Here is a 12,137-nt window from a genome sequence, read left to right as displayed (position 1 = left end):
GCAGAGTGTGGGAGATAGAACTGACTGTTTGCTAATGCAGAGCAAACTATCTTGAGGCTAAGGAATAACTGATACCAAAGCTGCAAATGTTACTCTATTCAATTAAAATGCCCTCTGCCTTTCTGTTGTGCTACATGATGTACAGTACTTGCCAATTACTGCTTGCGAAAAAGGTAAAATGTATTGAATCCTCAAAGATTCACAAACAAAAAATATTCACCTCACAAAGTAAAATTTCTCCACTGTAATTTATGCAAAGTAAATGATGCTCTGCAGTATCTGAGTTTTCAGAACAACAACTTAAGACTCTCGGTTTGAATCTAACCTGCGGCTCTTGTTGGCAAGAAAAGTGCAAGAAATTCCTGCAACTGTTTGGCCTTTGTGGCCACATCTGCATACCTACATCTACAGGTCTAAACCGCTGTCCACATCAATTCACTGACTTTTTTCAGTTATTCAATTAGTTCTGGTGCTGCACTCAATAATAGCTTTTGTACTGGTTGGAATAAACAAGAGCCAACAAGAGTTTTGTAGGTGGTATTAAAAATGGAAACATCATCTTCCTACACAGTTTGTTACCTAGCTACATCCATTAAAAACAAGATATTGTGTACAGGTTGTTCGAAATCCACTTAAAAAAGGATATCTCTTAACTATGCATATTTTATAGATGAAAGTGAAAAATGTTAACTGGCTCTTAACCACTACTGCAGCTTCCATGTTGACTGAAACTGGCATGAAAACTGCAGGACAGATATGTCACTCGCTACTGATTGTTGAAGGCAAAATAACAACCCTTTCCAAAGAGAAAACAGCTTTCAGCGTGGGTAATGAAGTGAAACAAAATGGCAAATCAGTCTCGTTATCACGCTAGGTTTGTATATGTAGAGCTGATCTGGAAATGACCAAATAGCTCCTTGAAGAGAACCTGCAGCCTGCTGAATGTGAATAAGTGAGTTTGTGAGTGAGGTATAAAAATCAGTCCCCTGAGGTGCTTCCCATCGGAAAACGAATTCCAAATAAAGCCAGTAAAAGCCCGCCAGTAAAATGTGTTAAAACGTTCTTTAAAATATGACACTCAATTTGGCAGTCTGAGCCTGTGTGTCTGTGTGTGTGTACGTGTGTGTCAGTCTGTCTCTGAAGCATTAAAGAAAAAAATAATCAATTACACTGACCCAGAGTGAAAGGATTTTTGTTGTTTTCGTTTCCGCTTTGTTTTTACCTTTACTCTTTTTTTGCATGAATGTAGTTAAAGTCCCCCTCCACTCAAAAATGTGTTTTTCTTCTTGTTCCTACAGTTGACTTTTTGAGCTTCACTGTGCAGAATGATGTATGTTCAGAGTTTGAAACTAGAAGGCTGTTTTCACATTCATCTGCTGAAAGTGGAAAGTTTCTCTGTGCTTATTGAAAATCCAATTTTAAGGGTCCGGCCTACGAACATGATTTGTGGCATGACAACTAGTTTGGAAACCAATCCTGGTCCAGTATTCAACTTACCCAAGGGTGATGTGAAAACTTGAAGCCTCCAGTGCACAAACACTGAGAATGGACTTTATAGTAAAGTAGAAGACATCTTGTGTCCTGCAGTTAAACTTTTGAAATGAAAATTACTTGCATCTTTATAGATTCTGGAATTTTTAATGAGATTGAAGATGTAGATTTAAATGTATGGATTTTACATATCAGACACAAATTATTATTCAAAGGAGAGTATTTTATATACATCTTAAAACATGTCTGGAGGGGATCTTTAACCCTCCTAATGTGTTAGAAAAGGGTTTACACCTTTAGTGTTCATGGGTCAAAATTGACCCGTGTTTGAATTCATTAACAAGCACTGGAAAAAAAACAATAATTATCATCTAGTAAAATGTTTTACCTGCTAAGTGACTTATTATTCATCAATAACCATAACATATATATAGTTACTTTGATATTTTATGTACTTTAGACCACATTTAACTTACATTGTACAAATTGTTTTTAGTTTAAAATAGGTACAGTTTATCTATTTTATTGCTTATGATGAACAGAACAGGCAACTATGCCATGAGATGATCTGATAAACAAAATAATTCCCAAAATAACTTGTTTATATTTTCTTACACGTTAAAAATGTGCATGCTCTATCAGGTGTGCGGTAAGAAAGCCCCAACCTATATGTTGCTAACAGGGGGACAGGAGATGTGTATCTGTGTCTGTGTCTGTGTGTGTGTGTGTGTGCATGCATATGTGTGTGTCTGTCGTAGGCTACTTTTGGGGACATAATTTTAATATCATTACACAATATTATTATACTTTTTTTTATAGGATTTCATTTCTATTACTTTTGGTTTTTTGTCATTTTTGTTATTCATGATGGTTTGGCAACAATTAATAACTATGTATTTCCGTGCATAAACAACCCATAATTACTGCCAGATCAAATTTGACCCATAACACAACCGATGTAACTTTTTTTTTTATAGACATTTAAAAAAAAGAAAAATGTGTTTTATATTATTAGGTAGGCCATTGTAGAGGATGTAATTTGAAACGGGTCAAATTTGACTCTAATACAATAGGAGGGTTAAATGTAGTCTCTCATTTCACAGACAGACTGTGGTTTTCTCTGACAACAAATGATGTTTTCCCTTCCTTGTTTTTGCCACTCTTCCTGTCACTTACCCCCCACCCTCTCTCATAATGCCATCTCCCCTCCTTACTCTCCCACCTCCACTCTCTTCCTCTTCAACAACCCAAACTCATGCTGTCCTACTTCCACCCTCTACATTGTCCTCGCCCACCTCCAGCTCTGAAGGACGATCGTTTCCAGATGGTGCTCTTCACGCCACGGCTGGTGCGCATCACGTTGACCAATGTCAGTGTCATGGATGAAGGCGGCTACTTCTGCCAGCTCTACACGGACGCCACACACCACCAGGTGGCGACACTCTCCGTTTTGGTGCCCCCGGAGACGCCCACGGTGGAGGTGAAGCAGGAGGCCGTGGAGGGCGGCGAGGTGGAGCTCACCTGTGTGTCGCCGCGCAGTAAGCCAGCCGCCACCCTGCGCTGGATCCGTAATGGCCGGGAGATACCAGGTACCAGGATATGGCTGACAGATGGACTGATGGATGGTTAGATGATTATTAGAGATAAAGGAGGAAATTAATGAGGGAATGTAGGGCAGGTGAAGCGTAATGGGTGGATAATATCACAGACTGAGCGCTGAATAAAGGAAGGATGAATGCATGTGTGATTGATGGGTTGACAGAGGGAATGGCAGATGGATTTGTTGATGTGAGCAGGTATGGATGGATGAATGGATGGATGGATGGATGGATGGAGAGAATGAGCCTCTTCTCTCCTCCCGTTTTCTTGATTTGGACCAAGCGTTGTTTGCAATATTTAGAGGCGATGATCTAGTTCCAAAATGATCAAACGCACTTTTTGAGATGTGAACAGTAGTCATTTTTCTGTTTTCTTTCCCTCAAGGAAAAATCATAAGTTCTTGGAAGTACATTTATATATCTATGTATTCATAAGACAGACATGAACAGCAACTACTAGAAATATTTTAGAGCTTTTCTGTCTTTCTAGTATGTCCACTTTTCAAATTCTTTTGCTATTAACACATTCCCCTACCTCTTTATATTTCGTTCCCTGTGCTCTCTAATTCCATTGTGCTTTGTTTGCACATTCTCTGACATGTCCACAATTACATGAAAGCACGGATGCTACATAACACACCAGATTTTCTACTTTTCTCACTCTACCTCTCTCACACACGCACTCAAAGACCTACTTTTTAATTCACCATCGTCTAAATTCTCCCTCACCCTCATTTCTTTGCTTCTGATGAATCTATGAGCCATCCATCAGTCTGTTACCTTGATCTATCCTTCTTTCTTTCTTGCTGTCTCCCTTGGCTTCCCTCAGTTAAAGGGGCACTTCACTCAATAAAACATCTGAGACCTATCTCTCCCCTCGCCTTCAGTCTATTTAACCCTGAAGAAATGACTTTTGCACTCCACTGTTACATCAGCATTTGCGTATAATGCCGAGATTTGATTTGAATTCCTCAAAAAGCTCTTTCAGTTGACTGAGCACGAACCAAAAAACTCTTGCAGACTAAGTTATGCGCAGCGTCTCTCGCTCAGGCTTATGGCTATTATTATTTTTTTTATTCAATTTATCTTTTTTAAATGTTTTTAATAAATACAGACATTGTACAAAACACTCTGAGGCGCATTATTTTATTGGTATTCATGAATTCATACTCTGTGCCTTCAAATAACTCACAGACCAGATGAAATAATGTGAGATAATCTGGTGTCAACAGTTTTTGGGACATGAATTGAGCAATGTTTTGCCCTTTCAAACATGTCAGCCGCCGTCTCTTTCACTTTCTATTTTCGTCTGACACCCCGTGTCTCTTTCATCCAGTCTCTCTCTTTTCTCTGTCAGAACATGCCTGTCACGTTAGTCTGTCTCTCCCCTCTGTGTCCTTCCCCTTTACTCCTTCCATTTCTTTTCAATTGATCTCCTTTTCCTTTTTTCTTTCTTTTAATTTCACCAATAACAAAGATGTGGCACTCCCTCCTCGGCTTGGTTATTGGTTGCAAAGAGACAGACAGGGGATGCACTCTATTTTGTCTTGTCTTCTTTCCTAATGCTTCCTTCTCTAATGCTCTTGTTTCGTCACTTCTCCTTTCTCACTGTCTGCTCTCATCCTGTTTCCTTTCCTCACTTCTTCTCGTTTTCTCTCTTCATCTCTCCTCTCCTCTCCTCTCCTCTCCTCTCCTCTCCTCTGTCTTTTGGCCCTGAGTTAAATGAACTGTGACACTAAAGGTTAGAGGCAGATCCTAACAGATATGGGAAAGCACTCTTTAATTAAGACACTATCCTCCCGCTGCTCCCTTATTCCTGCTCATCTGCTCCCTTCACCCTCCTCTCGCACGCTTCTATCGGGCCTGCTTTCATTTGCTCGCCGGCAATAATTGAAAACTCAGCGCGATATAAGTAATATTGTTGTATTCTGCCTCAACAAGCACAAACTCCCAGTATGTGACCATGTCAAGTCCCGTTAGTTTGGCCCTGCTGTTTCTCCTCCCTCCTTCTGTCTCTCCTCCTCCTCCTCTCCTCTTGCATCTTTCTTCCACTCTGCATCTGGCTTGGCACTCTTATCGTCCTCTTTCATGTTTGGGCTCATTGCACCACAGCTCTCCTCCTCCCCCCCCACCCCACTTCCCCCCATCAATGATGCCCCGTTTTGCTGCCCCCTCTCTCTGTCTCTGAGTCCCTCTCTCTTCTTGCCTTTCTTCTCTCACCCTGTTCCTTTGACGCCCTTCTCTCTCTCTGTGTCTGGCTGAGTTAAAATCTCAATTCGGTTATGCATATTCTCTCTTTTATCCTTCTCTCCCCGCCATCTCACTCTCTCTCTCTCTTTCACTCACACATACACACACACACACACAAAACATTCAGTTGATTTACCATCTGCAAACAAACAGTTCTGCTTCTAGTAATTGCCATGAAATATAGATGCAAATTGCTTTCTCATCTTTCTCTCTTATTCTGTCCTCCACCACTCATCCTCCCCTCTACAGGTACTTGATGCTGCTTGAGAAAGCTCATTCATCAGTCACTAACTTCTTCCCCCTTTCACTCTGTTTGCTTCCTATATTCACCTCTGTGTTCTTCTCTAAAAGTCTCTTCTTCTACTCCCTCCCTCCTTCTTCACTGTTCCACTCCAACACCCGGCATAGATGTGATGTCTCAGCAGAACAAAGGAAGAATGGGCATGATTTGGCTGCTAACTGGTTTCTTGGCCACCCCACCTGTCCTCTTTCTTTCCAACATCTCATCCCCTCTGTTCTCTCTCTCCCCCTCCAGGCGTGGTATCCCAGCAGGAGAACGCGAAGACGTTCAGCGTGTCCAGCACCATCCGGATTCCAGTAGAAAGGAAAGACAACGGGGCAGCGCTGAGCTGCGAGGCATTCCACCCGGCCCTGGGCGGCCAGAAGAGGATTCGACACTACCGCCTGGATGTGTATTGTAAGTCTTTTTTCCAGGCCAAATGTGTCTACTTTATGTCAAAGCACTTTCTATCAATCTTGGGGAAAAAATTAAGTAACATAATGTTCATGGCCAAATATTTCAAAAACACAAATTATTCCATCTGTATTGCCGTCATTTATGTGACTACTTCAGTACTATTCATTATAGTGTTTTGCTTTCATGGCAGCAATCATTTTGTCAGGGTTGCAGCCTCATTTTTCAAATGGTGGATATCTCATTTTAGAATGAAGCTCATTCATACACAGTCCAGGATTTTAACAGACTGATATTCAGTGCTGCCCTGTATGAGACCTGCTCTCATTAAAACCTAATACATACAAATCATGTCATGCAGGGAGGTGGCTGAAACAGGCCTGCAGCCAGGTTTGGGTGCTGGCCTGTGGTTTAAGGAACTGTGAAAACCTGAGTCACATTAGCATGTGCAACGATCCCAGTACTGTTCTAGGACTGTTTGATCTTTGCTGTCTTATTTGCAGGAGTATATATGCACAGAAATCTCTGCATATGTGTCCGTTCGAGGGAGGCAAAAGCAAAAAATAAACTACTGCAAGAGATTTAAATTCATAATTGGCTAAAGTCTAAAGAACATTTTTTTTTTTTTTTTACTGAATTCTTAATATTTTCATAAATCTGTAGATGGTTCAGTAGGATTAATGTTGAAAGTATCAGACAGCCCTAATCTACATCATTTTTGGAAAAGTGTGAAATTCATCATTAAATATCTATGAAATGAAAATCCATTTAGTTTGCTTCTAATCCTATGAAACATTAGGAAACATGCTCCTGTTACTGCAGTTTTGACATTTCTGGGTTTTGTTTTTGTCTGGATTTTGTTTTGATGTCAGGAGGAACAACTGTCACTGTCTTACAATTCAGTATAATTACAATTTAATACATATTAATTTAGTTATTTTGATTTTTGAGACCAATGCAAATCCTTTTTTTAAATTCAGAAACACAGATATCAGATATCAGAGAAACATCTGTGGAGATCCAGAAGATTTTCAGTGATTAGTTGATACATCAATACTATTTGTGTTCCATGAAAGTATGAATCCATCGCTGAAAATGCATATAATTATTTTTTCTCTAAGCTTATTAACAAATGTTGACAGAGTTTTAAATTGACATGAACCTCCTATATTACTGTGATACTATCCAACAAGACAAACAATATTCAGTTAATCCATTTGTTTTCTCTTCATATCAGTATTCTTTACAGTTCAATATGATTTTTATCCCACAATATGTCAATAATTTCCGATATTCAAACATTTCACAGTCACATATAAGTACATATTTACTGATGGCGATGTGATTCATTTTCAGCAAGTACTCCTCTGTCAGTCTTCAGGTACAGTTAATTTGCCACATGTATACTAATGTTTGTTGATAGATCAAAATGATTAATATTCAACAGTTTTGTCAATCTGCATGCTGGTGGTTTCTCCAGCCAGAGAACTGGCAATAATGACCAACTGTCAGTGTTGATTTGGCTTCCCATTGCTCTGTTACTGAAGTAAGTGCAATACAGCAGCTGCTGGAGCGGTGGGCTGCTTATGATAACAGGTGTCTCAACCATGGGATTGTCGGCTGGTTGCCTTGGAAACAGATGTTAAAGACCCTTCCTCCTGCCACTTTCTCACTTTTCCCTTGTTCCTCTTTGTTGTTCCTTCTCTCGCTGTCTCTCTCTCATTTCTGATTTTTTTTTTCTGTTCTTTCTGATTCTCACTCCAGTTTGATCATTTTGATCCATTTTGTTTTCTGTTGTGCTTTTCTCTTTCTCTTTCACTTTCATACACACACATTTATCTTCCCCCTCCTCTTTTTCTCCCTCTCTACAGTTGCACCTACAGTGAGAATTGTTCCTCCTACTGGCATTTTGCGAGAGGGCGACTCGCTTAGCCTGACCTGCTCCGTCACTGGGAACCCTCTGTAAGTGTTTGTATGTGCGTCTGTGTGTAAAATTGTTTTGTGGCGGTGCGATCTGCCTTCAGTAAATGCTGTCTGTGTCCTCCATTTACACATGATACAATGGCACAAACCTGGTTGTTGTATGATATTATAAGAACCAATATGTTTTTTATGAACACAACACATGCAAGTTCATTCTTCAAGTTGATATCATATGTACTGTCAATGCTATTGGCAGTGAAGGTAGCAATTAAAGGCCAGTGGTGAAACGGTCCATGACCTTCAGTTTTGTGTAAGTCACATATTGGACCATTATTGGCTTCAAAACTAGTTGTGATATCACAAATCATGCACCTTAAACTCAGATTTAAGGTGCAATTTTAACAGAAAAAAATTCCACTTTAACCTCTTCCACTCCCCAAGGACGCCAGTGTCTGCGGGTAACATTACTGTCTTTCAGAGGCAGTAGTGGGCTCAGTTTTAAAGTTACTAAGATAAGTGAAGATACTTGCATCATATGAAACTAGGTGACATAAGGAATCCATTGGTATCATGCTAGCTTGTTGGGAAGGGGGCTAAATAATGCTCCAAAGTTAGGATAAATTTTGGTGAGGGAAAAACTGGAATGGCCATTTTAAAAGGGGTCCCTTTAGGTTCTATGGTTACCCATGAGTCTCCCCTTTACAGACGTGCCCAGTTTATGCTAATACCATGCAATTTTGGGCAAAAACCATGCAGTTTTTTGCATGCAGTATAAATGTGTTATTTTTGCCTATTCTAAAATGGTGTATTTGAATATTTTTGCATACTGGGTCCCTAAAGAGTCTTGGAATTGCATAAATTTGGTATGACTGGAAAGCTGAGACTTTTGTGGATTCAATGATTGTATTAATTTGTGATAATGTTAGCCCCCACAGTAGCCATTTCATTGTAGTGAGACCATTTTTGAAACTTGACCTCACTATATAAAATGATGTTTTGTCACTTCTAGGATAATCACAGCCTCATGAAACTTCACAACCACAAACTAGAAACCTAGGGCATTCAGAAAATATATGGCTTTCCTAGGCATATTGACAACAAGGGGGTTTCTGAGCAATTTCCAAAACAGAAGTGCTCGTCATCCAATCACCAAAAAATGCAATTCTTACAGAAATCTCCAAATGTCAAAAGTTTTTGATAAATCATAGCATGAATTTTTCTATGGTGTTCCTCAAGGTCTTGGTGTATTAATGTGGTATTTTGGAAGGGGTTTTTGACCATTTTTATCAATTCTCGAGTGGTCAAAAATGGTTACATTTTGAGTCAAATCTGGCATCAACCCAAAAATTGCTGTAACAACATATAAGACACAAGTGAGCATGGGAATGACCATCATATACTTCCATCATAATGTTTTAAGAACTTATACACTGTAACCTTTCAAAATTTAAACCAAAACACAATGTTCATTACAGATTTATTACTAAATAATCTTGACACACAGTGCTGAACTGCATCTCAAATTGATCCCAGCTTTCAGATGATGTATACCACTTCTATGTTCTATGTGGTTACCTCCCACTAAACATCCCCTGTCCACCCCAGAAATGGGTCTTTGGTAGGGGGGTGGGAGTGGAAGAGGTTAAGCAGATATATGACAAAACAGCTTTCTAGTGTCAAACTCTGCGCATACATCATTCTGCACAGTGAAGCTCAAACATCCAACTGAGCAAAACACATTTTTTGAGTGGAGGGGGACTTTAAATTTAGACATGTTCAGTTCAGACATTTACCCAGAACACCTTAGAGAGTTCAATTGATGGAGTTGATAAGTATCTGGTATTTTTTTTAGATTTTCTACAAAAATAATATTAATAATAATATAAAGAAACTGGGCCAGGGCCGATTGGAAGATTTTAAACTGTTTTTAGAGTCTCAACACATAGATGAACAGACACGTATTAAGTGTTGGCTGCCAGCAATGAGTTGCTGAGTTGAAAATGGTTGTTTGCTTGAAGGTGATTTATGGGCTACAGAGATGCATCAGATAGGTGATCTGTGAATGTCACATGGACAGCTTTACTGAAATAGATTACTGGTTATTTTCCATGTAATTACTGACAAGTCGCCACACATAAACATCTTCTCCCTCTCATAGCTTTTGTGGAAATGTCCTTGAGTAACCTCTACTTAATCCAGTTGAGTTTTTCAGCGGCTGCAGCAGAAAACATTAGTTTTCCTAGAAGGCTACCAAATGTGTGTAAACTGTGTAAGAGTAAAACAGGTCTTCACTGAAAGGACAACTTGTGCACTATATCAGAACTCAATACAGGTTCTAAAAGAAAGAAAGAAAGAAAGAAAGAAAGAAAGAAAGAAAGAAAATGGATGAGAGCTGCTTCCTTAAGCTTAAAGTAGCCAGCTGGATACAAGAGATTTTCCCCCTTGTGTTTGTCTAACACACCCATTGTTCTTTTTATTACAATAATAATAATAATACGTTTATTTAGTGTAGCACCTTTCACGGAAATGAAATTCACAAAGTGCTTCACAGGAACAAGAGTTGAAAATAAGACCATAAAAACATACATAGTGTAAAAACATGTGCCACAAGTTAGAATTAAATAAAAAATAAATAAAAGTAAAAATAAAAAACACAATCAAACAAACAACTCAAGAAGACACAAAAGCCAATTTAAAAAGATGGGTCTTCAATAGTTTTTTAAAAGCTTCTACAGAGACTGCTGACCGTATTTGTACAGGGAGAGAGCGTTCCATACGGTTGGAGCCACAAATGCAAAGGCACGATCACCTTTGGTTTTCAGCCGTGAGCGAGGGACAGCCAGTAGGTCCTGGTTGGAAGACCTGAGTGACCTACTGGTGACATAGGGATGGATAAGTTCCATGATGTATTCTGGAGCCTGTCCATGCAGGGCTCTATATGTAATAGTAAGAACCTTAAAATAAATCCTAAAACGAATGGGCAACCAGTGCAAAGATCTTAAAATAGGAGTGATGTGAGTCATCCTGCTGGACCTGGTTAGCAGTCTTGCAGCCCCATTTTGGACCGTTTGTAGTCAGTTCACAGATGCTTTTCTGAGACAAGTGAAAATGGAATTACAATAGTCCAAACGGGATGATATGAGCGTATGGATGATCATTTCTAGTTCCGGTTGTGAGACAATGGACTTGAGTTTAGCGATATTTCGTAGATGGAAAAAACATGTATGGGTCAGATTTAACATGCTGATCAAAATGCATAGCCTGGTCAAATATGACACCAAGATTTCTTAAGTTTGACCTAACAGCTGATGAAAGGGACCCAATACTCTTAGCTACCTTGGGAGCTATACTGTCAGAAGCAATAATGAGAACCTCTGTCTTGTCAGTATTAAACTGTAGGAAGTTGTTTGACATCCAGTCCTTAATAGCAGTCAGACAGTTGTGCAGCACAGACAGTTTATCAGGGTTATCAGGCTTAAAAGATATATAGAGCTGAATATCGTCGGCATAACAATGATAGGAAACATCAATAAATTTGCTGATAACCTTACCTAGGGGGAGCATATATAAGGCAAAGAGAATAGGACCCAGAATGGAGCCTTGCAGCACACCACAGGAAAGAGCAGCAGTTTTGGATGAGTAAGGACCAAGAGACACAGAAAAACTCCTATCTGCGAGGTAGGAGGAAAACCAGTCCAGGGCGCTCCCTGAGACACCCACATATTGCATGAGCCTTTCAGTCATTATTCTGTGATCAACAGTGTCAAAAGCTGTGCTAAGATCCAGCAGCACTAAAATGGAGCACTCACCCACATCTGAGGACATCAATATATCATTGGAAACTCTGAGAAGAGCAGTTTCGGTGGAATGCTTCTGTCAGAAACCTGATTGAAACCTATCAAAAATGTTGTGTGCAGTCAAGACAGCAGTGAGTGACAACCTTCTCTAAAATTTTAGAAATAAAATGCAGCTTGGATATAGGCCTATAATTATGGAGACTGTATGGATCAAGGTTCGTTTTTTTCAGGAGGGGCTGAATAACTGTATGTTTGAAGTATGCTGGGACACAACCAGATTGCAGGGAGCTGTTTATAATGGAAACCAGGCATGGCCCAATACAGTCAAGTGCATTTTTGAGCACGGAGGTGGGTAAAATGTCAACAGGTGAGGAGGAGGATCTC

The 12,137-nt window shown here is 39.6% G+C and overlaps 1 protein-coding gene across 8 annotated transcripts in view; it reads left to right on the top strand.

Moving 5' to 3' along the window:
* The window catches only part of cadm4 (cell adhesion molecule 4), a 154,126-nt gene that overhangs the window by 124,010 nt on the left and 17,979 nt on the right, over nucleotides 1-12,137 (top strand). For all 8 annotated transcript variants that reach the window (XM_044359121.1, XM_044359122.1, XM_044359124.1 and 5 more), the window contains exons 3-5: nucleotides 2,793-3,080; nucleotides 5,875-6,036; nucleotides 7,905-7,995. In XM_044359121.1, coding sequence (XP_044215056.1) covers nucleotides 2,793-3,080; nucleotides 5,875-6,036; nucleotides 7,905-7,995 — 541 coding nt within the window. The remainder of the gene's footprint in view (nucleotides 1-2,792; nucleotides 3,081-5,874; nucleotides 6,037-7,904; nucleotides 7,996-12,137) is intronic.

Source organism: Thunnus albacares, chromosome 8 (genome assembly GCF_914725855.1).
Source record: "Thunnus albacares chromosome 8, fThuAlb1.1, whole genome shotgun sequence".
Classification (NCBI taxonomy): Eukaryota; Metazoa; Chordata; class Actinopteri; order Scombriformes; family Scombridae; genus Thunnus; species Thunnus albacares.
This window is presented reverse-complemented; position numbering and strand designations above follow the sequence as displayed.